At 47.2% G+C, this 26,900-nt stretch overlaps 1 protein-coding gene across 1 annotated transcript in view; it reads left to right on the top strand.

Moving 5' to 3' along the window:
• Positions 1 to 236: 236 nt before the first annotated feature.
• Positions 237 to 26,900, top strand: part of LOC126530603 (uncharacterized) — an 87,285-nt gene continuing 60,621 nt past the window's right edge. The window contains exons 1-2 of the mRNA XM_050177864.3: positions 237 to 585; positions 17,789 to 17,990. Of these exons, the coding sequence (XP_050033821.3) occupies positions 463 to 585; positions 17,789 to 17,990 (325 nt within the window). The 5' untranslated portion in view covers positions 237 to 462. The remainder of the gene's footprint in view (positions 586 to 17,788; positions 17,991 to 26,900) is intronic.

Here is a 26,900-nt window from a genome sequence, read left to right on the forward strand (position 1 = left end):
CACATGTTCTTCCATAGGGTGGCTACGAGTAATTTGACGCGCAGTAAATTACCATATGGATGAGTGCACGTGCATGTTCAGATGTGCACTTCAAGTTATGCTTACTGTAGCAGACCAAACGATGTAAAGAAATGTATTTGTAATCGACTGGCCGGGAAGCAAAAGTGATAGTACAAAAAAATGGCCGCACACTTCGTACGCCGTAAATACAAACGCCTGTATCCTCCCACCATTCAGGACTACAAAAAGCAGACGAATTTGTTTGAACACAAGCAACGTGGATACGTTGTTGCGGTGTTAATTTTGCAGCATTATTTACCGTTACTCCAGCCATACACTCTTGGGTTTATGTTCGCACTCCTATCCATCTTTCTTTTTTTTTCTCATGCAGGAAACACCTGAGGAGTTTAGGCATCGCTTGAAGACAAGCGTGTTTGTTTTAGAACACTGACGCTTGACGAGATGCGAGCAAAGATTGACGACGGTGTAGTATACTCGCCGTTTCCTGCGGTTGATATTCCTTGCTGCTCCTTGTACATTGCAGCGAAGAAGGCGTTACTGGAGAAGCCGGACAAGCTGGCGCTAGTAAGTAAATAGGCAATAGTTGGACACCCATTCGATAATATCTAAGCATTTAATGAACGCAGAAAAGGCCATATGCATATAATGGTTGTATCGGAAAGTTTTGCCAATCTACAGTTCAACACCTGAAAAAAAACTAAGACACAACCTATTTCACCATGAATATCGATGTTAATGAGACTAGCATAGAAGCAATGTAATGACGCAAGGTACTGCCACCGCCGCAACTCCGTATGACTGAACCCCCTGTGTGTACCTAGCCCTCCTCTCCTGAATCCCTTTGGAAACGCTACGCCATTTAGCGGCACCGCCGGGAAATCCGCCCCTCGCACATGTCTTAATATATATTCACGCAACATTTTCGGTATATGGCCTGTATAACGCAGTATGTCCCCTATAACAAAATATTACCAATGTCCCAGTCAGATTACTGCCTTTCATATGCATTGCTAACGCCTCTACTTCAAAGACGATTACAACGAGTGTGCCTGCACAACGAAGGAATTTGGGCGTCCCTCGCGCCTGAGCAGTTGCATTGCAGTGAATGTCACGTTGGGCAATGCCGCCACTGCTCTCCGCAGAGCCCATTGAGCTGTGCTCTGCGCTATCACTAACGCCAACGCCAGGCACGCACTAGAAGGGTGTGCCTATGTCGGCGAGTGTTCAGTCATACTCCACTGCTTCATGAATCGCCAAGCTCATACACTGCATGTCGTAGCAGAGCAGCGGGTGCGACGGCTGACGAACGATGACTCCATCAAAAATATTTAGGGCAGAAAGGCCGGGAATGCGAATGAAGGCGACAGTGCCGGAGAGCATTTAAACAAACCGAACAGTTGGACGGCGAGGTAGACAATAGGCGCACTCGGCGACCTGCAGCTTTACCTTGTGGAACTCTCACGTTTCGCCGTGAAGCGTGTGCTGAACCTCGATGGAATAACCTTGGTTGCGGTCGCACCATCTCTCATGCGAAATGTGCGAAAAAAAATACTGCGACTTATTTCATTAAGTGTGCAGTGTCTTCAATTTATTATAAATACAATGCAGTGACCTGAGTAAGGACAGATAATGGACGTCCCAAGCACTTCATTATAAAGGCGTTCGACTGTATTTGACAGGGGCGCCGTTCTGTTCAGCACCGCGGAAATTTGAAAGGATCTTCTTTTACATTTAGGATTGGCACATGCAAAGTATCACATACCTAATGACCCATCTTGGCGTCAAAAAGGTTCATGAAGAGCGTTCCATACCACGTGATTCAAGTTCACGTGATTGAGATTCCCTAAAGAGTGGCACATAGCCCGGGTCGCGTACTCCGTGACTTTATTTGGTGCAATGGATAATTTCGAACCAGGTTCCCTCCAGCGCAGCAGCCCGATGCTTTTACCCGTTAGACCATGCACTACCCAATTACCAATGTTGGCTGAAAAACAGTCAGAGACCGTTTTACTCGGGAAAGGTCAAGCACGGATATAAGTCGCCCCCTGTATAGCGAACTCGCCGAGAAATTGAGAAATAAAAAAATGCAATTCGAACGTACGCGTAAGTCGACCTATATTCTATGAGAAGAACGAAGACCTTTGAACATGACACGCCTTGACTTACCCCAAGCTCATTTACTAAATCTCGCTAGTTGATACCACAAGGTACATCTTCGACGGAACTGACAGAGAAGTCGTCCTGATCGAATGCTTCGCAGGCGTCCTCGGTACGTCAAAGGACATCGACCTTGGTGCGGTCGAGTGCATTTGATATGCAGTAGTTGTTAAAGCACGTCTGGATAATCTCCAGAATGCCATTACGGAGAATTCGACAAAGCAACTCCCATAGGTTTGAAATTTTGCTAGGTTTGTTGACTAATAGAAGCCTAGATTTTACAGCCACAAATATAGGTCGATAGCTCACTCTTGAGCAACATTACCGAGAAAAAAAATGCTCGACCTATATTAGAATGAATGTGCTAGATAGCTAGAAACGTAAACTTCACGCAAGTGCGGGAAGTGTTCTAAGGATACTGGTCACATGAAAGGTAAATGTGGGGTTAAACGTCTGCGAACTGCGCATTGGGTCATAAGGGACGCGGTAGTGAAGGAATCTAGATTAATTTTGACTACCTTCGATAATTTACATGCATCGTACACGAACGTTTTCTGCGATTAGCTTTCTTTAAGAACTATATGCAATTTTTGGTATGTCTATTTTTCCATGCGTAACCTATTTCACGCCAACGTGTTTGACGGATTAGAAGGTGGCCTAAATGCTGCAGTTCCAGGCTAGTGTGCTGACGGAACAGAGTTCCACACAAACTGTCGGACCAACTTCGGCCCTCAGTGTGTGCGGCTCTTCAATGAGAAAAATAACAGGAAAACAGTATCTGTTGCTTGACGGAATTGTTGCTCGACACACGTGCCCTGTCCAAACGCTTCGAATTCGTCGCTCGCAAAACCACCGTGAGTCACGGCTCTTCGGGGTGGAGAAAACGAGAAGATGAAAGCTGGAGCCAACGTTTTGACAAGTGGACTTCTCTTTTTCAAGGCGCTGAAATAGGCAGGAGCTAATGCTTCAGCATTAGCTCCTGCAATCATCTTGTTTTTTTCATCCTCTTTATTTTCCATCACCCGCATACCTCGCGTTTACCCCGGATCCTGGAAGGAGTGGAGGTGGGCGGGGGGGGGGGGGGGGAGGCGTTGTTATTTTTCAAGTGTCCATCAAGTGGACATGTCCATTTGGTCTAGGCTACGTGTCAGTCGGAGACAGGCGCCTCCATCCAATCAGCACTTTTTCAGCAGACGAAAAGGACGTGTCCACTAAGTGTACACTTACAGAATAGCCCTCCTGGTTCCTGGTAGCCAGGAAATTCCAGAAAGGTTCGGACATACTTCCTCCTCAGATGTGCCCTGTTGGTGCCTTGGTAGCTGGCTGCAGTTCATTGACGGTCGCACGCACCTCAGCCGCCCGTGACTTTATTCACTGATGGCCACCGTCCCTCCTTTTCAGCAACTTTTCTCGCCACCACACATTTTTTTTTTTGCTAACGTTCTCCACATGTGGCCGCTACGGCATCACACCACATCTTACTACCACCTTTAAGTGAACTAGCACGCATAGAAAAAGTGAATGTGAACGTAAACGGGGCGGAGTTTAAAATCTAATTTTCGGTTTTCATTAGGCATCTGTTCTGGAGAGCTTCAATTTTTTTTTTATTCTTCTTCTTCAAGACCAAGTAGCCCGACTAACCCTTTGTTACTAGTGCCAAAAGGACAACATCAATTTAATGTCACGCTCTCACGTGTCATTTAATGACAATGTCGCGCTCTCACGTGGTGCAATGGCGATAAAACAAGTCAGGTATTATTTTTTTCTTCTGTTATCTTATTTCTTCCCCACCTTCTGTGGGCACTTGGTCGCTTCAACGCTTCTTTTCCTTCAATCGTCACACTCACATATCACCTTGAACGCCCAATATACATGCGTCAACACTGTTACGCTTAGACATTTACCGCAAAGTGCTAATGTGCTACGGTCAAACGCTTTTAACGAAGTGCTCGGGACCTCTGACATCTTTTGGTGTACAGATGACTTCATTGTAACGGCCGCGCACCACAACTCGCACAATCGAACAGGCTAAGTGCTTTCAGCGACAAAAAGAAACTATTTCGCACTATTTCAACTGAGAAACAGTCGAATAAATCTCTAATTTTTGTACGCCCTTCATCTAATAGATTGTGTCACTAAGACCACTTGAGTACACCGAGTTGCACAGCATGCTCGGCGAGAAAACGCAGGTGCATAAAGCTGAGACCTTCTAATGCCACTACCGATTCCGTCGCTGTCAGGATTCTTGGCTCGTTTACAGGACCGCCATCCATGTTGCCTTCATTGACATTGACGCTGGCTTTTAAGACTTTGTCGGTCGTCACATAATTATAACATCACGTCGTAGTCACCTGCGACCTATTCGTCTGCAGTCGCACCCGCTGGTGTATTACAATAAACAGAGCATGATTTGAGAGCTTCATCGACTAGTGCTCCAGGACCACTTCTGGTAACCAAAACTGGTCCGTCCAGTGTGCCGATAGTGCGGCCGTTACTGCTAGCACAGAGCGCATCTCCGGAGGGCAGCAGCGGTACCACTACACGGCTTTCGTTGTCAAGGAACAAATGGGTTACTAGGAACGCCTAATTTATTTGGCTGTGTACGCAAATTTGTTGTATTAGTCTTGGTTGCAGATGCTTTCACAATAAACTTGAACAATAGGAATTCAGTGGGAACCTAGCCAACCCTTCCTTATACAGGTCGCTTCACTGTAGAGACGCTTGACTGTACATAGTACTGGCGGTTAGACGGACGCTGAAGCACATTTCCAAGTAAGTAAGCGAGCGAGGAGTTATTTACTCATATATATATATATATATATATATATATATATATATATATATATATATATATATATATATATATATATATATATTGTGAGACGAGGTTTAGACAGCCAGTCTCTTCTTTATTCTCTCGAGTGAGAGCCCCCCCACCAGGCCCCAAAACGGTGACGATGAGTATGTACAGGTGAGTATATGAAGCGTATGAATAATGCTCACACTAATTTCCCCGCACGCGCAAGCGGCCAGCCAGGCCGCGACTTAGCCAGGAGGGGAACGCCGAACGAATCGTTTTAGACGCGAAACGTGAACGTTCTCCGAACCACGACAACGATGGTCGGAAGAAACGTCTACGGGTGTAAAGCGATTGTTCACGGGGGAAGTTTGTTCATTAATAATATAGGGTCCAAGGAAGCGGGATTCAAACTTCTCGCACAAACCGGGTGTACGAATGGGCGCCCAAAGGAGCACTTCCTCTCCAGGATGAAAGGAGACGTCGCGACGAGAGATGTCGTAACGTTGCTTGCGATCTAGCTGACTGACTTCTGTGTTGAAGGGAGCACGTTGACAGCATTCCTCAAGTCTCGAGACGAACAGTTCGGGTATACTGGCCGAGGTGTTAGTTGGGGCATTGAAGAAAGCGGCGTCGATGATGAATGTCGGTGAACGGCCGTAAACTAGGTAGAAAGGTGAGTAACCCGTAGTTCGTTGGATAGCGGTGTTGTGAGCAAAAGTCACGAAAGGTAAAAGTTTGTCCCAATTGTCGTGGTTTGGCCCGATATACATTGATATCATATCTATTAGTGTGCGATGAAACCGCTCGGTGAAGCCATTTGTTTGTGGGTGATATGCGGATGTCGTCTTATGAACTGTGCCACAAGCTCCGAGTACTTCTGCAACCATTGTTGACATGAAAGTCTTGCCGCGGTAACGTAACAGTACACTAAGTGCCCCATAACGCCGCACAATGGCCTCCAGAAAGAAGGTGGCAACGTCGGAGGCCGAACTAGAGCGTAAAGGAGCGGTCTCTGCGATACGTGTGAGCTGGTCAACAGCTGTCACGACCCATCGATGACCCGCTGGCGTAATGGGCAGAGGGCCGACTAGGTCTATCCCAACGATGGCAAACGGTGTCTCGGGACATGGGATGGGCTGTAAAAGCCCAGCAGGAGGCGAAGTCGGTCGTTTCCGCCGTTGACACTGAACGCAAGAAGCGACGTACTTGGCCACAAAGGTAGACATGCCTGGCCAAAAGAAACGGCTCCTAACGCGGTGGTATGTTTTGTGGAATCCCAAATGGCCAGCAGACGGGTCGTCGTGCAAGGCTTCAAGAACTTGTGTGCGCATCGAACGTGGAAGAATAGATACCCAGCGGTGTCCATCGGAGTTGTATATGTAGCGGTACAGCACATCGTTGTCAAGCTTAAATAGTCGCAGTTGTCGACGTAATCTGGCATTTGGTGAGATGTAGTTCCGCACAGGCGTTGGATTATGCTGTTGCAGTAGGGGTCAGAACGTTGACACGAGGCCAGGTGAGTGACGCGATTGGAAGATAACGTGTCAGTAACCGATAGAGATAATAACGGTAATAACGGGAGTGACGACTTAGTCTCATCATCAAGTGGCGAGCAATGGATAGATGTACTCGAAGCTAATAGTGGCAGCGGGCAGCGAGAGAGAGCGTCGGCATGTTGATGCTTTTTCCCAGACTTGTAGACAACGTCAAAATCGTACTCTTGTAGGCGTACCACCCAGCGACCAAGTCGTCCGGACAAATTTTTGATTGACGACAACCAGCATAAGGCGTGGTGGTCGGTTATGACCGTGAAATGGCGTCCGTAAAGATATGGTCGAAATTTTTGGTTCGCCCAAACTACTGCGAGATATTCCTGTTCTGTGATCGAGTAATTCTTTTCGGCAGCTGTTAGTGCGCGACTGGCATAGGCAACAACTCTCTCTTGTGAGGTGGTATCACGCTGTAAAAGTACAGCACCGATCCCATGGCCATTAGCGTTGGTGTGCAAGCAAGTTGGTGCGTTCTCATCGAAGTGACAGAGGACAGGGTCGGTGGTTAATGCCTGCTTGAGGGCTTGAAACGAAAGTTCGCAGTCATCTGTCCAAAGGAAAGCGGTGCCCGACGTGAGCAACTTGTGTAGCGGCGACGCCACGGCCGCAAAATTACTGATGAAGCGGCGGAAGTAGGATGCCAGGCCCAAGAAACTTCTTAATTGCTTTTGATTTTCAGCGCGAGGCAAGCGAAGCACGGCAGCAACCTTTTCGGGATCTGGTCGAACGCCATCTTTGCTGATAAGATGGCCCAGCACTTTGATGTTCTTGCTAGCAAAATGGCATTTCTTTGTGTTGAGTTGGAGCCCAGCGTTGGAAATGCATGTGAAAACTTCGTCCAAGCGCTCAAGATGCTGACGAAAAGTTGTAGAAAAAATAACGATGTCATCTAAATAGCACAGACAGGTCTTCCACTTGAGGCCACGTAAAACTGTGTCGATCATGCGTTCAAATGTTGCAGGGGCATTACATAAACCGAATGGCATGGCGTTGAACTCGTAAAGTCCGTCTGGTGTTGCAAAGGCTGTCTTGTCCTTGTCCGCTTCGTGCATGGGGATTTGCCAGTATCCGGATCGGAGGTCTAGACTAGAGAAATATTCTGCACCCTGGAGGGAGTCAATGGCATCGTCAATTCTTGGCATCGGATATACGTCTTTGCGCGTGATCTTATTAAGGGCTCGATAATCGACGCAGAATCGTACAGAGCCATCTTTCTTGCGAACCAGCACGACAGGAGACGACCAAGAACTGTAGGATGGCCGGATGATGTCTCTTTTGAGCATGTCATAAACGTTATCCGCAATGATTTTCCGTTCTGCGGAAGACACGAGATACGGGCGGCGGCGTACAACCGAACTGCCTTCGGTTTCAATGCGATGTACTGCGACGGAAGTGCGCCCCAGAAGCTTGGAGTGGACGTCAAATAAGGCTCTGTGTTTGTGAAGGAGTGCCAGAAGGTCTTCTTTCTGCGCAGTGGTCAAATCGGGATTTATCGCGACCGTTAAAGCAGCGGCAGCAGCGTGATAATCAGTTGTGGTAGACAAAGGTGGTGATTCGGTGTGAAGCGGTACCAGCGAAAGAGGTTCGGTGTCAGTAAAGCATGTCACAGTAGAGCCCTGGGAGAGCACAACTGGCGAAGAAGTAGGGTTATGAACAGCGACTAACGCTCTACCGTCCTGCAACCGTACTAGGCTAGGAGTAAAGCTAAGCCCACCAGAAATGCAGTAACCGCTCGGTGCAAGGAACACATCACCATTAATAATAGTGTCGGAAGTCAGTGTCAGAATATGCTCATTGCCCGCGGGAATGAAACAGTCGGTAGACGTGACGAAACGCAGGCTATGAGCATTGACAGCGGACGAAGATTCAGTGTCCGTCATATGAATAGTTCGCTGACGGCAAGAGATGAAAGCTGAGGCGGAGGACAGAAAGTCCCATCCCAAAATCATCGCGTAAGTGCACGAAGACAGCACGACGAACTGAATGTGGTGGAGGATGTCATCAATGAAAACGCGCGCAGTGCAAACACCGGAGGGCTGAACAAGAACTGCATTAGCACAACGAAAGGGAGGGCCATTATACGGTGTCTTCACTTTTCGCAATCGAGAACACAAGTCAGCACTAATAACGGAAAGCGATGCACCTGTGTCAACCAAGGCTTCGATTCGGACACCTTCAAAACACACCAAAAGTACATTTGACGGGCGCTCCGGAGGAGTTTCACGTTGTCCAAAAGATGCAGCTTTCCCTCCTGAAGCTGCACCATTGAGTTTTCCGGGCGGTGATCGGAGGACGAAGTAGCCGGTCGTAGAGGGGAAGAAGAGCGCCGCATCGGTGATGGAGAGCGACGATGCGGGAAACGCAATGAACCGGCAGTGTTCAAGTCCTGTGGAGATGGGGAACGTCGTGGATAATAATCGTAGTCAGAACGCCGACGTCGTGGTACAGGGCCAGAAAACTGATCCCTTTCAAAGCCGTCATAGCCACGTCTTTCGTCTTGCTGACGGCGTCGGCAAAACCTGGAAATGTGGCCACGGATGCCGCAGTAACAAACCGGTCAAGGTGGGCTCCATGCGTTATAAAACGGAACAGGCGATGGTCTTGCAGTGATGGGATTCAGGGACATGTGCGGTGCAGGTGCCTGTTGTGGTGGCTGTTGGGAGGGTGGCACTATAGAGGCAACCTGAGAGTACGTTGGCGTATGGATAGGGTGCGGGCTCGTGATTTGCGGGCAGGTCACGGCAGCTATCTCTTCCCTCACGATATGGCGTTGGCCGCCACCAGGAGGCGCCAGATGGACCTCAGGAGGGTTTGACGAAGCTTGGGCGTGCAGCTCCTCATGGATGATGGAGCGAATCAATGCACGTAGCTCGCTGTCGTTGGACGCCTTGAAATCAGATGTGTCAGGGTGTAAGCTGAGCATATGAAGCTCATCGAGACGCTGACACGTACTGATGATGTCGGCGACGGTAGTGGGATTCAGCACTACAAGAGCATTGAATGCCGCAGTCCCAATACCCTTGAGCAGGTGGTGTACACGGTCACTCTCTGCCATCGAGGTGTTCATGCGGCGGCAGAGGGCGAGGACGTCCTCTATGTAGGAAGTGTAGGACTCGCCTGAGTGCTGAACACGCTCAGCAAGCTTCTTCTTAGCGATATCGGAGCGGAGAGACGAGTTCGCGAAAATCTGGCGTAGATGGTATTTAAAGATGCTCCAGTTGACCAAATCGAGCTCATGATTGTAAAACCAAGTTTTCGCAACTCCGGTTAGGTAGAAGGCGACGTGAGCAAGTTTTGCTGATTCGTTCCAGTGATTAAAGTCACTCACGCGCTCGTATAGCTCCAACCAGTCTTCAACGTCGTCACCTGGAAACCCAGCAAATACCGGTGGATCCTTCTGAGGGGTGGTGACTGTCCAAGAAGGGGTTCCCGCAGGAGTAGGCAAGGTGGATGTCGTGGTACTGGTCTGCTGGTCTTGCGACATGGTTGAGTGCAGTTGGTAGAGGCGGCGACCCGAGCGGAGCTCTAGGGATGTAGCGTAGGTGAAGCTGGAGAGAGACCGGGAGCGAGAGGGCGAAGGAACCGGACAGCACACTCCACCACTTGTGAGACGAGGTTTAGGCAGCCAGTCTCTTCTTTATTCTCTCGAGTGAGAGCCGCACCACCAGGCCACATGCGGGGACAGCAAGAAAATACGGAAAGAGGACAATACTCAAAAGATGTCAACACCAAGCTCGAAAGTGCGAGTTCCATTTCACGAATTTATCTCATGAAGCACAGGTATGAAATCATAGTGACATTTTGTAGCAACGGTAACAACCGCAGTGCGACAACGCAAGTCACGAAACTCGCTGTTTATTGGGCGAAACTGTGGCCAGCAAGACAGGTAATATTCAGCACTCGTAGCAGTGAGCACACTCGTCGATTGTCGGAGATCTGACTGGTGGGTCAAGTGATTCAGCTTTTATAGATCACTGATCAGACGCTCCTGCGTAATCGCAGGTCCCCGCCTGGCTTCCTGAAACACTACACAATTCGTGTCGCGCATACTGTCTGATTACACGAGGTTTGGTGGTAGCAGACAACTGATAGAACCAGCGGTAAAATTTTACCAACTCCCGACACAGAAAGGCGGCCCATGCGCTGAGCGAGAGCATTGTAACAAAAACATTGGCTCGTGGCCAACGATCACTGAAAATAATAACAATTATACGCGTGTTCATGGTCCCCTCTTAAAAGCATCGCCCCGATGCTGCGAACAGAACACGAAAGCAAAAAAAACGAAAAGCACACGCAGCAAAGAAAAATGAAGTAACAAACAAATAAAATCTTAAAGTATCGTTAGCGCTGGTGATACGTCTTGCGGTGCTCAACATGGGGCATGAGCGGGGTGGCTGCGATTGTGTGATGCCGTCCGGCACGATCGCATAGCCCTATGATCCTAAAGGTCAGAGGATCCTGTATAGTCTAAAATTACATCGTAAAAGATTTCCGATGAGTCCTCGTTGGCGAATAGAGGTCCAAACCCAAACTCGGTCACCGGACTGGTACTCCACATAGCATCGTCGAAGATTCTAGTGCCGATTCTCGGTCCTTTGCTGGTTCTTGATGCGCAGGCGGGCAAGATGTCGGACTTCTTCCGCATGCTGGAGATAGGCGGCGAAGTCGAGGTTGGTTTCGTCGGTGACGTACGGCAGCACGGCGTCGTGCACCGTCGTCAAGTTCGTTCCCTACACAAGCTTGAACGGCGTCATTTGCATTGTTTTTTGCATTGCCGTGTTGAACGCAAAAGTTACGTACGGAAGGACGACATTCCACGTCTTGTGTTTAACGTTCGTACATGACCGGGGTTGTTGGAGAAGTATGGGAGAGGCCTTTGCCCTGCAGTGGGCGTAACCAGGCTGATGATGATGATGATGATGATGATGATGATGTTTAACGTTAACTTGTATCGCTAGCATGTCGGCAAGAGCTTCATTCAGACGTTCCGTGACGCCACTCGTCTAGGGATGGTAGGTGGTTGTCCGGCGCTGACTTCTCTGGCTGTATTGCAGGATGATTTGGGTGAGATCTGCTGTAAAGGTCGTTCCTCAGTCGGCGATGAGGACTTCTGGGACCCCACGTCACAGCACGATGTTTTCGAGAAAAAATTTATCCACTTCAGTTGCACAGCCTTTCAGCAAGGCTTTTGTTTCAGCGAAGCGGGTAAGGTAGTCCGTCACCACGACGATCCACTTATTTGCAGATGCTGACTTCGGGAAAGGTCCAAGCATGTCCATTCTGATCCACTGGAACGCTCGGCGAGGAGGCTTGATGGGCTGCAGCAATCCCGCTGGCCCTGTTGGCAGTCTCTTCCGTCCCTGATAGTCTCGGCATGCCTTGACGTAATGAGCAACGTCGGCAATTGGGCTCGAACAGTAATATTTGTCTTGCATCGTCCCGAGAGTACGGGGACAATCCGGAGTTATCTACGGTAGGGTCATCTTGCAGGGCATGTGGAATCTCTGACCTGAGTGATGAGGGCGCAACCAGAAGGCACTTGTCGCAGACTGGTTAGAAGTTCTTTACGAATACGTCGTTTTAAGAGGAAGACGAAGATAATCCGCGCCTAAATAACCTAGCGACGATGTCTGTATGTATTTCCAAGCACTGAACGAGGTTTTAGAGCCGGGTACCTTCGTTGCTGTTCAGCGTAGTCGCCTGCGCTTATTGTTCCCATGAAGGTGTCCTCGTTTTGATCGTCGCGCTATGGCGGGTAAATTAGGGCACAATACAAACAGTCGATGTCAGAGTATTTCTGTCATTTTGGTCGCGGTTATCCAGAACTCTTGCAATACCAGCCTCCACCGCGCAAGGTGGCGTGACCGGTTTAGATATTTAAAATATACTCGTCATTACGTGCGACAATGTAATCGAGGAGTAGTTGTTGGGCAGGCACAACGCGTAATACGCATGTATAGCGGTGATGGCGAATATGTTCAGCACTTAAATATTCTAAGGACAACACTAGCTGAAAGAAATCACCCGCAAAGCACCTTAAGTCAGTGCAAAAGTAGAGACAGCAGAGCGAGTTGGTGTGGCAACATGATTATAAAACAGCGCCAGGGAAGAAAACCGCTGAAAGAAACAAGAGAACGGTTCGATGTGTAACCTTTCAAACTCAGCCTATCTAGCTTCGCTCATAGCTATATCAGTACGTAGAGCTCATGTTGCTTCGTGGTACGCTGCACCGTCCTGCTGTTTCTTTCCGCTGTCTACGTCCTTGGGGCTGGTTTATTTGAAATATGAAATCCAGCTTTGCCTGCAATAGTTCAAATGTTATCTACATGGTGGAATTTTCACTGTGCCACGAACGATACTCCGGAGAAACAGGGGAGCCAATAAATGCCGGACTAAATGGGCACCACGCGGACACCCCAAAACATTTTCTAAAGTATATAGTGGCAGAGCACTCTAATCAGTGAGGTCGCAATTTAGAGGAAATTAAACTTTGTGACCTATAGTCAAACTACCGTTCTTCCCTGTCTAGAAAGTATAAAGACTCATACACCATTTGCAAATTTAATACAGTCCAACAAACAATCATGTTAGCACACCAACTAGTCCAGCTGTCTCAACTTTTGCAATGGATTTCTACTTCACCTGGCTCTTTTCAATGCGTTAACCTTTCAAACCCAGCCTCTCTGGCTTCCCCATAGATCTATCTGTATGTAGAGCTCGTGCTTCTTCACGGTACGTCGCACCGTACTGTTGTTTCTTTCTGCTGACTGCATCGCTGGCGCTGTTTCATTATCATGTCATCCTAAATCATGGACTACAGTGACACGTGTAAGTCAAAAAGAAGTTCAGCGCTAGCGATAAAAAAGTGCGCATCGCAGTCCAACCAAGCACTAGCAGGCATAATAAACTATTCCAATCCACTCCCAAGCATCAACAAAGTTCTACAGAAATACTCTCCAATCTTACCAAGCAGTGAGCGCCCTATAACAGCGTTCACAGATGTACACCTCGACGCAATACAAACTTTAAAGGCACATCAGCACACGCAAAAGTAAACCTTCAGTGCACAGCCAGCAAAGAAGCCTTAACTCGTCCCAGGTGTAAGATGTGCAAACAACAAACAAATTAAATAAAACTTAAGAGAACTGCAAGCGCTTCTACGCATGAAATGAAATCCAGCTTTGGCTGCAATAATTCAAACATTATCTACATGTTGGAATTTCCACTGTGCCACGAACAATACTCCGGAGAAACAGGAGAGCCAATAAATTTCGGACTAAACGGGCACCGCGCGAACACGCCAAAAGATTTCCTAAAGTAGTGGCAGAGCACACTAATCTTTCAAATCACAATTTAGAGGAAATGAAACTTTGGTTCCTACAGTCAAACTACCGGTGCTTCAGAGATAGAAAGTATAGAGAATCATATGTCATTCACAAGTTTATAGACTCCAATAAACAAACAAAGACGATTGCTAGGAAGTGCTTGAATCCATTTGCTGTACAATTCAGACAAATGCACACAATGTCCCTTAGTTACGTCATCCCCCTTTTATCTACGGTCTGTCCACTACGTTCCCCACTCCCGCTTGTTTTTGACGTTAGCTACGACACACCACGCGCCGGCTTACTCTCCTCTTCCTCACCCATTGAGGATGGGTAGACTGAACTACATGTGCATAAAAACGCTGCCAAGAAACTGGCTTGCTTCCCTGACGTTCCTTTGTCCCCTTGACAGGTCCCACTGTCAAAGCGTTGGCTTGAAGTGGCCTTGCATGTTCGACTACTGTTCATCATTTGAAGTGTCCATCTTTTGTGTGCGTACATCCCTTCGTTGCATGCAATCATCCATCAACAACCTTTTAGTTGCGCCATCTGGAATTACGTTGCCAAACAGTTATCGCACAGGAGAAATAAAGCAGGCTCAAGGACACGTCTCTGCAGGGATCCAGAGGTTACACTCAGTGCATTTATTGAGTAGCCGATATTTGAAGATACTTGTTTCTCTTGGTGAGGGATGCCATAGTTCGTTGAATTGTATTCACTGGTAACCGTAATAGTTCCAGTTTTTTCAGTAGTTTACCGTTTGGAAGTTTGTAGAATATTTTACTAAAGCCGAAAAATGGTACATTATTTGCACAAAGGAGTCCAAAACAGGCGATAAATCATAGACAACAAACACTAGTTGTCTAGTGCTTGACGTGCTTTTTCTGAATCCACGTTGACATTATTACGCTAGGCACCGTTCACAAAACACTCGTGCAACAATGACGCAATAACGTCATTTAGGAGCTTTGCACAACTATTCGTAATGGAAACAGGGTGATAACTAGACATGAACAATTGATATCCGTCTTTATGCACGGGCAAGAAACATGTATATCGGCAGTCATAAGTTGTGGATGTAGCTAATGATGATACGTTCCATAGTTCAGTAGCAAGCCAGCATATCTGTCCCCGCAATGCCGCAAAACACATTAGGAATGTCATCTGGTCATGGGAATCTTCTTTTAATATCTAGATTGAATAGCACTCAAATGGCGCAAATTTTACTAATCAAGATACAGCGATCAAAAGGCGAGGTTTCCCTTTGAGAATCATATTCAACCGCTTTAGTAAAATGAAGTCGAAGTTTGTTGGTCAATTCCTCCGCGATTAAAACTTTATCTGTTACGACTTCCCCAATTTGTATTGCCGTACTGAGTACTTGCTCTGGCTAGCTTAGATACTGCCAAAATTTTCAAGGGCTATTCAAGGGTAAAGCCGGTAAGGGCTTTCGTAAAACAGCCTATTTCTGGCAATATGTAGCATAGCAAATTATTCTTAGTGAAATGCTAAAAGGCAAATTATCCTCAAAGCGGGAGTCCGGGGCGCCTTCATGTTTCCCACCAGCTACGCAATGTACGCAAATTATGCAAACGGAAACATTCAAACTGAGACCACTTCGGAGCTACATTAAATATGACGTTGTGCGATTCATCTGGAAAGGAGTAATGGGGCCAGCACTAACGTTCGCAAATGCCAGACTGTGCTTATAATCGAAGATTTGTCGGGGTTGGAAGCATACCAAATATCCGTAGGCTGGTCGGCTTTGGGAGCCCAATATAAAACTACAAATGAGGCAGGGCAGTGTGACAGGGGTAGGGTCTTTTTTGCAGTCAGAGAGGCATGGAGAAAGCTTATTTGTTTGAGGAAAGGCTCAGGAACACGAATAAAAATTGTTAGGTGCCTAAAGTGCATAAACATCTGGACCTAAAAAGCGTGGGCACGGAATGGAGGAAGAGGTCGAGAAAGTTCGCAACAAAGTACGCGATGATTTAAAGTGTAAATAGAAAACATGCAGTCACAAAAAGACCGCGAGATAAGGAGACATTAACGTGGATATAAAGAATGAAAAGAAAAAAGTCTATTCAAGTTTACAAAAACAAGAAAAAAGAAAGCAGAAGGCCAAATCCGTGCGATAACACAAGATGTAGTGCCTTCTGTTTGTTGCCTGCACTGGCTGCCTGAGGAAAAAAAAACATACGGTAGTAAATATTCGGAACGGGTTGAGTCGCATGTCTGCGGCAGAAAACGTACGAAAGCGGCACAGCACATGCGAATGGACTGCCAAAATATTCGCCCAGAAAGACCCGTAGTGACCGCTCCCCTTCCAGAAGCGCTGAGGTTCACAGCTGACGGATACACAAACTGGTCAGCAGTCGATATAAGCAAAAGACGTTTATAGTATTGGTCATAAAAAAAGCAGACATACGACTGATGAAACCGTAATCATTACAGACATAGGTAACTGTACAAGATCTAGTTACAGATTTTATTGAAAACAAAAAAAAAACATCAAGGAGAGATAAGCACGACCGTAACTGCTATGCATGCACATAATAATGATTAACTCAACCAGGTTAGGTGAATATCTGGCACCACTTCGTTTCAATAGGAATGCAATCAAACCGTCCGCAGCAACAAACCATGCAACACTACATCTGAGATGTAGCGTACATGTTCATTCGCCTGCTTTATGCGCATTCTTAATTTTACGGAGCCCAATCAGCCATTCGATATGACATTCGTAGATTATGAACAGTTACTTGATCACGACCAGTCATGGAGGCATTGCGGAATCAAGGTGGAGAGGAGGCATACGTGAATATCTTGGGTAATATGTACAAATATTCGATAGCTATCTCGCTTCTACACAAGAAAAGTAGAAAATTACCTACCAAGAAAGGGGTCAAGAATGGAGACACAGCCTCCAATTCTATCTTCTGCTTGTTTAAAAGTATTCATAGTATTAGGCTGCGAAAGTTTAGGAGTAGGATCAACGGCTAATGTCTCAACAACCGTCGGTTTGCAGATGAGATTGTCACTTTCAGGAAGAGTGGCACTGAACTGCAACAAATTAATGTACACCTTAAGCGAGAAAGTGTAATAGTAGAGTCGAAGATTGTTACGCTGAACACAAAGGTAATACTCAATAGCTGGTAAGGGAACAAGAATTCATGGTCGCCCATCAGCCTCCAGAGTATGTGCAGAGGTACCTTTATCGAGGTCAATTACGAGGACCCTGATCATTAGAAATAAATTTACAGCAGAATGAATATGAGTTGAAGTACATACGGGAGGCATTACCAAATAATGACTGGGTGCTTACTACTGTCGTGGAAAAGAAGACTGCGCAATGATTGCATTCTACCAGGGCTAACATATGGGACGAAAACCTGGAGGTTAACGAAGAAGCTTGAGAACAAGTCAAGGACCACAGAAAGAGCGATGGAACGAAGATTCGATAGCTACCTTGCTTTTACGCAAGGGAAGTAGAAAATCAGCTACCAAGAAAGGGCTCAGGAAAGGAGACACAGTCTCTCAAATTCTATTCACTACATGTTTAGAAATATTCAAACTACTAGAAAAAGTGGTTTTGATCAAATAGCAAACGGGCATAGCCAATATTCTGTTTGACCTTAACACAGTGGAGTAAAAAAAAGAGAGACACATGATGATGATGATAATAATGATGAAAAAATTACACCCGCAATTGTAGTGTGTACGAATGTGAAGTTGCAGTGCCAGCTCTTTCGGCCTGCGGCAGTTCTCCGTGAAATTTATTCAGAACACCCAGAACGTCGTGCTGGGGTGAAAAGCTGTTTTATGATTTGTGAAAACCACATTGGCTTCTGCTTTCTTGTAACTTTATTGTTTGCTTACAAAATGCGAGAACATAAACCTTAACCGGGAGATCGAACGTGCGAATTGAAATGCAGGCCGACGGTTCTGTCTCGGTGACAAGGAGAGAATTGTTTGTGCTGATGCAACGCTACGCCGTGGGATTCCAGAAGCATGGGGTCAAGCCCGGGGACCGAGTCTGTGTCCACATTACCAGCAGCGTCCACAACGTTGCTGCTATGTGGGGCTGCGTTTTCGCAGGAGCAAGCATCGTACCAGCCAAAACATCGCTCACAGAATGTAAGCAGGCCTAACGTGGCCTACATTTATAGAGTTACCAAAATTTACCTCTTTTATTTCCAGCCGAGCGGGCGCAGGACCATTGTCAAGAGGCCAATCGCCTTCTTTTGTACTCACCCTTCTGCAACTTTATATTTTTCACAAAATATATAGTGAAAAATAATATTTACATGAATAATTATTTCAGGCCATGTTCCAGTTTGATTTTCATGTCCAATCGCTCATTTGAGTAAGCGGTTGCTCATTTCTGCTAGACTAGGAAGATATAAAAATCCTTGTTGCACAAAGTAAAGCATACTTTACGATAACTAAAGAGTGTATACACTACTAGTGCAATGCATTGTCAATATAAACTTTCCGAACGTTGTGGTTTGGGAACTACTTGAATGTAATTGTCTATAATTACGAAATGAATTGCGAGAAATGGCAATCTCACCCTAATAGCTATATATCACAAGAAATATAACCTAAAAAAACTCATTAAAAAATCTGATGCCCTACATGTATTGTTACCTTTGTTTTCGGAACCGTAATGATACAGTAAATATTAATTAGTTAAGCAACGAAAGTAAGTAGGTATCACAGGTATCTTTTGATACCTATGAAACTTGTGATCACAAGAACACCTAGGTATCAAGTAAACATGTATAATAATATAGGTACGCTAGCGTAAATAATCATGCCGCCTGAACAGTTGTAAAAACATCAATTTACCTGCAGTGAAATATTTGGCCTCACAAATTACAACTAAAGAATATCAAATGACGCTTTCACCCTGGACTGTGCCCGCTTTAGACCAGCTAGGGGCTTCACAACGTGCTATAGGAATAAATCGATGTCGTCTCGAGATCTCGCTCCTAGTTCCTGTCATTTTTTTTTTGTATGCACGGACCTTAGTGTGTCACCGCTTCTGAGTTCACCCTCAAAGCGAAACGACAACATGAGAGGAGAATGGTACTTCATCGGACATTTCTCTATAGTTGTGGGCGCCTGCAGCCACTGGTTGTCCTTCTTAACAATGAAACGAATAAAACTGGAGTGCCTATTATTTGGTATGGTACTACTTGGGCTAAAGCTTAGGATATTTACTGTCATACAACATCGCGCACTTCAGGGTGCTGAAGTACAGAGTCGCTACCCTCTCCTTCATGTATCATAAAATAGAAGCCCCTTAAAGTTTTCTCCACATGCTTTGTAGCATTCAACTCGTCTGTGGATAATATTTTATACATCACTCCATCAACCCGTGCAAACATGTCTGCTTAAAGAGAGGCTCTTTGACAATCCGTGTCGCGATTAGCAAAGGCACCAGAGCAACGCCATTAATTCTTGCCTACAAGCAACATGGAACATCAGTAGTACCATACTTCCAAGAAACCTCTCGTAAACTCGAAAATATGGCAACAATCTATGTTAGCTTAGTGCCCTTTCAGTGTCATGCAAGCTGGCACGCCTGCACTCGCGAATATTGTGCACTGATATAAAGTCCAAACGCCAAGAGAATCATAGTATAGCCGAATGTATAGTACAGCATAGTTTAGCGTGCAGCCATCGCTGCCTAATACTTCCCGCTGTGGCGGGGGAAATCAATGGAACGCAAACTAAAGGGTGCGTAAATGAGTGGGCCCATGAGCACCAAATTTTGACTAATCCCTAGTGGAACGCGCATTTACCTGTGCGTTGCATCACCTGTAAGCGTCAATCAGCATAGATTTCAGGAGCAGAGCCGAAGCGCGGTAACTGCTGGGACATGTTTATATACGGAATGGCGGCAAGACTAGATTAGCAATACTACAGTCTAGCAATACGTCCGTTTCACTTCTTAGTGCCTAGATGCTTGCCGTGGTTTAACTATAAAGTGCGCGTACAGGCATTATGTTTATATAGTTTATGCAGCGGCTGCTGAATAAGTTAGTTAACAGTGGCACACTTCCTTGTGCTTGTTTCGTGTGAAAGTGCTTTTGTTATACGTTCCTTACACCTGAGCCCTCTTGTTTACCAAAGAGATAGCTTAGAAATCGTTGCCGAGAAATAAGGTTGTGACGGAGAGCAGAAAATTATGTCGCACCGATTTTACACTTAAAAAGAACGGCACCAACAGCGGGTGTGGTTTGAGCAATACCGGACGTTTTTCGTTCCGCGTAAATTCGATGATTCACTGAAATTGTTTTTTTCCGATTTATTTCCTATAAATTATCCGATGTAACTAACGCAGGTCTCCGTTCCAATACACTTACAGCAGTTACTATCATCAACGTGTCACCTTTGTCGAAAGAACCGGCGGCACTGTCGACTTCTTCATCAGGATACAAAGTGAAGCAGATGTTAATGCCACTACAAACGTTTTCACTTTAAGACGAGCTAAATACCAGTTGCTCCTAACTTGCGCTAAGTGATGAATAATGTAATAATGAAGTTGTGCCAAGCAACAAGAACAGCGAAATGTGGGTAATTAGATTTCCACTTCATTAAAGCGAAGCTTCCTTTGCCTCTTTCCTGGAGTTCGGTGTTGGTCGTCGTTCCCTCGCCGGATAATTTGTGGATATATACACATAGACATCTTCGCTCGCAGCATCTATGCCTGAACTGGAAACACGAGCAGTGGGTACGTGTGCATTTTTGGCCGATCCCCCATAAAGGGTCTGCCGCTGTGACACGAGAGGTTTGAAATCTTCGAAGTCTTAATGCAATTAGCATGCATAGTGCAGTTCACGCACCTTTCGGGGCCTGATTATCTATCTATCTATCTATCTATCTATCTATCTATCTATCTATCTATCTATCTATCTATCTATCTATCTATCTATCTATCTATCTATCTATCTATCTATCTATCTATCTATCTATTAATTTCCTTTCCCTTTATCCTCTGGTAGCTTCAACAATAGTTAAGCAGGACAAGTGTTTAAGGTGCGAAGTCGGCGCCCCTCGACGATTCGAGTGCACGGTGGCAGCGCGACGGAAGAGCCGTTGGCCAGTAAAGAGTCGCTTTATTCCAACGCCGGCGCGTCTGTCCGAGTCGAAGCCCGAAACTCCGCTATCCCCCACACAACAAAAACATGACTTTTTAAGAGAGAGAGAGAGAGAGAGAAACAACTTTATTTGACCAAGGGGCTCGGGCACGTAGGTCCCATAGCCCCCACACGATCCCACTGCACTACACGTTTGTGATTTCATGGAGTTCCATGACGTGGGCGGCCCGATCAGTGGCGATCTTCTGCCTGGCCGCGTCCGTGGAGCGGAGCACGGTCTCCCATTCCTCCCAAGTGGTCCTAGGGGTCTACCATTCCTGTCGGGCATTTAAAGAGAATATGGGTAAGCGTAGTAGCATGGGGGTGAGTGCATTGAGCACACGAGGGGGTGTATGCTCCCGGGCGGATGCGGGAAAGGAAACAGGGGGAGTGAAGGGTGTGGGTCTCGAGGCGGTGCCATCATATTTCGGGAAAATTCCCAAGGGATTGGTTTGATTGTTGTATTCGTATAGGAGCTTGTGGCGAAGTACTGCACCAGGGTGGCAATCCTGCTATGGTGAGGGAGTGCGTTACCGGTTCTGTTCACCGGGATCAGGCCCGGCAACGCACTCCCTCACCAGAGCCACCGTAGTCCTCCATAAAGAAAGCAACAAAATCCCAATAAAGAAAGGAGTCAGGCCGGGAGATACGATCTCTCCAATGCTACTCACAGCGTGTTTACAGGAGGTATTCAGAGACCTGGATTGGGAAGAATTGGGGATAAGAGTTAATGGAGAATACCTTAGGAACTTGCGATTCGCTGATGATATTGCCTTGCTTATTAGCTGAGGGGACCAATTGCAATGCATGCTCACTGATCTGGAGAGGCAAAGCAGAAGGGTGGGTCTAAAAATTAATCTGCAGAAAACTAAAGTAACGTTTAACAGTCTCGGTAGAAAACAGCAGCTTACGATAGGTAGCGAGGCACTGGAAGTGGTAAGGGAATACGTCTACTTAGGGCAGGTAGTGACCGCGGATCCGGATGATGAAACTGAAATAATCAGAAGAATAAGAATGGGCTGGGGTGCGTTTGGGGTGCGTTTGGGGTGCGTTCAGATCATGAACAGCAGGTTGCCATTATCCCTCAAGAGAAAAGTCTATAACAGCTGCGTCTTACCAGTACTCACGTATGGGGCAGAAACCTGGAGGCTTACGAAAAAGGTTCTACTTAAATTGAGGACGACGCAACGAGCTATGGAAAGAAGAATGATGGGTGTAACATTAAGGGATAAGAAAAGAGCAAATTGGGTGAGGGAACAAACGCGAGTTAATGACATCATCATCATCATCATCAGCCTGGTTACGCCCACTGCAGGGCAAAGGCCTCTCCCATACTTCTCCAACAACCCCGGTCATGTACCGATTGCGGCCATGCTGTCCCTGCAAACTTCTTCATCTCATCCGCCCACCTAACTTTCTGCCGCCCCCTGCTACGCTTCCCTTCCCTTGGGATCCAGTCCGTAACCCTTAATGACCATCGGTTATGCCTGTCCTGCCCATGCCCATTTCTTTTTCTTGATTTCAACTAAGATGTCATTAACTCGCGTTTGTTCCCTCACCCAATCTGCTCTTTTCTTATCCCTTAACGTTACACCTATCATTCTTCTTTCCATAGCTCGTTGCGTCGTCCTCAATTTGAGTAGAACCCTTTTCATAAGCCTCCAGATTTCTGCCCCGTAGGTGAGTACTGGTAAGACAGCTATTATACACTTTTCTCTTGAGGGATAATGGCAACCTGCTGTTCATGATCTGAGAATGCCTGCCAAACGCACCCCAGCCCATTCTTATTCTTCTGATTATTTCCGTCTCATGATCCGGATCCGCCGTCACTACCTGCCCTAAGTAGATGTATTCCCTAACAACTTCCAGTGCCTCGCTGCCTATTGTAAATTGCTGTTCTCTTCCGAGACTGTTAAACATTACTTTAGTTTTCTGCAGATTAATTTTTAGACCCACTCTTCTGCTTTGCCTCTCCAGGTCAGTGAGCATGCATTGCAATTGGTCCCCTGAGTTACTAAGCAAGGCAATATCATCAGCGAATCGCAAGTTACTAAGGTATTTTCCATTAATTTTTATCCCCAATTCTTCCCAATCCACGTCTCTGAATACCTCCTGTAAACACGCTGTGAATAGCATTGGAGAGATCGTATCTCCCTGCCTGACGCCTTTCTTTATTGGGATTTTGTTGCTTTCTTTATGGAGGACTACGGTGGCTGTGGAGCCGCTATAAATATCTTTCAGTATTTTTACATACGGCTCGTCTACACCCTGATTCCGTAATGCCTCCATGACTGCTGAGGTTTCGACAGAATCAAACGCTTTCTCGTAATCAATGAAAGCTATATATAAGTGTTGGTTATATTCCGCACATTTCTCTATAGAGTTAATGGCATATTAGTTGAAATCAAGAAAAAGAAATGGGGCATGGGCAGGACACGTAATGAGGAGGGAAGATAACGGATGGACATCAAAGGTTACGGACTGGATTCCAGGGAAGGGAAGCGTAGCAGGGGGCGGCAGAAAGTTAGGTGGGCGGATGAGATTAAGAAGTTTGCAGGGACGACATGGCCACAATTAGTACATGACCGGGGTAGTTGGAGAAGTATGGGAAAGGCATTTGCCCTGCAGTGGGCGTAACCAGGCTGCTGCTGCTGCTGCTGCTGCTGCTGCTGCTGCTGCTGCTGCTGCTGCTGCTGCTGCTGATGATGATGATGATGATGATGATGATGATGAGGAGGAGGAGGAGGAGGAGGAGGAGGAGGAGGAGGAGGAGGAGGAGGAGGAGGAGGAGGATGGAGGGATTGGTGGTGTGGGAGGTATAGCTGAGGTTCGGCGCGATATGCCTAGGTCAACTCGCTGAACAAGTGCATCCGCTCCTGGGATGAGCTCGACCCCATTCCACCGCCGCCCGTTTGATGAGGCCTTGCGCGTGGTCACAGGTGGCTTCGTTGCCGGGGTTCCCAGAGTGCGCAGGCACCCAGATCAGTTCCACCTTGCGGGGCGGGTTTGCGGAGGGCGAGCTGAGAATGCGGAAAGTGGTCTCGTGGATTCGTCCTCGTGCAAAATTTAGGAGTGCGGTTTTTGAGTCGGTAAGGACGTACCGAGCATCAGTGTGTGTGAGGGCAGGCGCGATCGCCGCTTCTTCGGAGGATTCCGGGGTGGATGCATCAGGAAGGTGGAGAGTTGCGATGGGATGGAGTGTATTGTCAACGACTACAGCTGTCGTGTTTTCGCCCGTGCATGTTGCGTCCACCCATACGGCGTCAGCTTCGAAACCGTAGCATTTGTGGAGAGCTTTTTCACGGGCTTTGCGGCGGCCCGAATATTAGGTGGCGTGGGTGTTCCGAGGGAGGGGTTTTACTATGCGCTGAGTGTGTATGGGGTGGGGAACTGGCAGTGTGGGGTCCGCTGCTGATTTGCGAATTTTAAGAGCGTCTAGTATGTAACGTCCTTTGAAAGGTTGGGCTAAGCGAGTGTATTGTAGTTGTCTGTGGGCCTCCATGAGTTCGTGTGTGGTGTTGTGGAGCCCAGGCTGGAGAAGTTTGGTGGTTTGCGTGTAAGGGGGGAAGTGTAGGGCCACCTTGCAGGCTTTACGAAGCATAGCATATAGGGTGGCGACTTCTTCTTCTCGAAGTCGACGATATGGGACTGTGTAGAGGTAACGGCTGAGTAGGAAGGCATGAACAAGACAACACAAATCGCGCTTCTTCATGCAATAGGGTTTGCTGGAAATTCTGCAAATGAGGTGAGACAGCGCTTCAGTCACCTGCTTGGGTTTCCGGATAGTGAAAGTGTTCCGGCCGTTGCTCTGGAGGTGAAGGCCCAGGATCCGGAATGTGTCGACCTCCGGGGTAGGGTGTCCGGTCAGAGTAACGGTGATGGGGGCCGTGGGAATAGTACGTGGTGAGGGACACATGAGAAGTATCTGAGATTTTTCCGGGGAACAGGAGAGACCAATGCTTTGTGCGTGTTGTTGTGTGATGTTTCCGGTGGTTCGTGAAGTTTCCTCTACGTCGCCATCACTGCCGTGGATGGCCCACACAGTAATGTCGTCTGCAGAGAGTGTGTGGTGATGGCGAGGGATATTGAAAAAAAGGGGAAAGGACAGAACTTTGCGGAGTGCCCACTCCGCTGAGGGTGCATGGAGGGTACGCATGGGAGCCAATATGAACCTCGGCCCTGCGTCCCAAGAGGAAGGCTCGCATGTAGGCGTACATGCGGGCGCCTGCACTGAGGGAGGAGAGAACCGCCATGATCACTTGGTGTTTTACGCGATCAAAGGCTTCGGACAAGTCCATGACCAAGACGGCTTTAGTATGAGCGGGGATGAGAGGGTCAAAGCTGTCGTGCGTCAATTGAGCCATGGCATCTTGGGCGGAGAGATATGGGCGGAAGCTCACCATGCTGTGCGGATATAGGTTGTGATCGTGCATATGCTGATTGAGTCTGTTTAAAGCAACATGCTCGAGCAGTTTGCCGACACATGATGCTAGTAATGTGGGGCGGAGGTTTGATATGGTGTGGGGTTTCTTCTGTTTCGCGATGAAGATAATTTTGGCATGGCGCCAGGACTGTGGCAGGGTGCCCTCTCTACAGCATTGATTAAAATATTCTGTAGTCTGTGTGATCCAGGTTGGGGAGCACAGAGTTTGTTATTCTGTCTTTTCCCGGTGTAGGGCTTGTGCGGATGTTTTTCAGGGCCATGCGGACCTCTTGTTCCGAAATATTGGTGTCAAGGGCCTCATTCGGGGCTCTTGTGTAGGGTGAAAGGGGGGAGGAGATACCCGGTGGCGCGTGTTCTGTCCAGAGGTGGTCCACAAGGGTGTCGGGGGAGAGCGTGGAGTTGCGAATGAGGTGCACAATGTAGTTTTGTGATGCTGTGCGTGAGTGTGTGGGGTCAACAAGGTGCCGTAATAGTTGCCATGCGTTCTTGGTAGAGAGGTTGCCAGATATACTGTTGCACACTTTACCCCAAATGGAACGGCACAGCTCCTCGGCGTGTGCAGCGAATTGCCTCTAGCGTGACCAGTCTTCGTTTTAACTTTCTATTATCTTTCTGTTGTTTCCGTCTCTTCAGGATGCTGTGGTGTGCCTCCCAGAGGTGGGCTAGGAGCGTGTCCAGTGTTGAGGTGTCGGGTGACGTGGTAATATGTTATGTGTGCGTGGTTATGTCGTTTGGGAGAGACTTTACCCAATGATAAATGTCTTATATCGGGGTGTCTGGGAGTTCTTGGCGTGCGGACCGGATTACGGCCCATTTGATAAGATTGTGGGTGAGGAGGCGAGGGCTGTGTTGTGTGTGAGGTATTTTGATGGCGTTAATGTAATGGTCGCTTCCGAATGTGTGTTGCGTACGTGACCACGAGAGACCTTTGAGGCAACGGCTGAATGCAAGAGCCTGACTAGGGTACATGGTTACACTATGGCCGATTCGGGTGGGTGTGTGAAAAAGGTTATGTGTAGTAAAGCGCAGGTCTTGGATGGTAGTCCAACACCTGCGACCACGTGCTGTGGTGTACCGATAACCCCAGTCTGTATGCTGAGAGTTAACGTCGCCTCCTATGCGCACGGGATTTCAGCCCGCGATGCGATTAATTTTCCGGAGTAGACCACCGAGACTGGTCGTGGCTTGGCGTGGGTTGTGGTATATGTTGGCTGTAAAGATCGGAGGTGTATTACATTTCATGGGAATGATTTCGATGAGAACACACGGGGTGGTGGAGGTGATTGTGTGTTCTTGGGAGGTAATAGTGCGATGTATCAATGTGGATACCCGAAGGTTGTTGGTGGTGTTTGAGTGTCATCATCATCATCATCAGCCTGGTTACGCCCACTGCAGGGCAAAGGCCTCTCCCATACTTCTCCAACTACCACGGTCACGTACTAATTGTGTGCATGT

The sequence above is a fragment of the Dermacentor andersoni genome, chromosome 4, assembly GCF_023375885.2.
Source record: "Dermacentor andersoni chromosome 4, qqDerAnde1_hic_scaffold, whole genome shotgun sequence".
Taxonomy (NCBI): Eukaryota; Metazoa; Arthropoda; class Arachnida; order Ixodida; family Ixodidae; genus Dermacentor; species Dermacentor andersoni.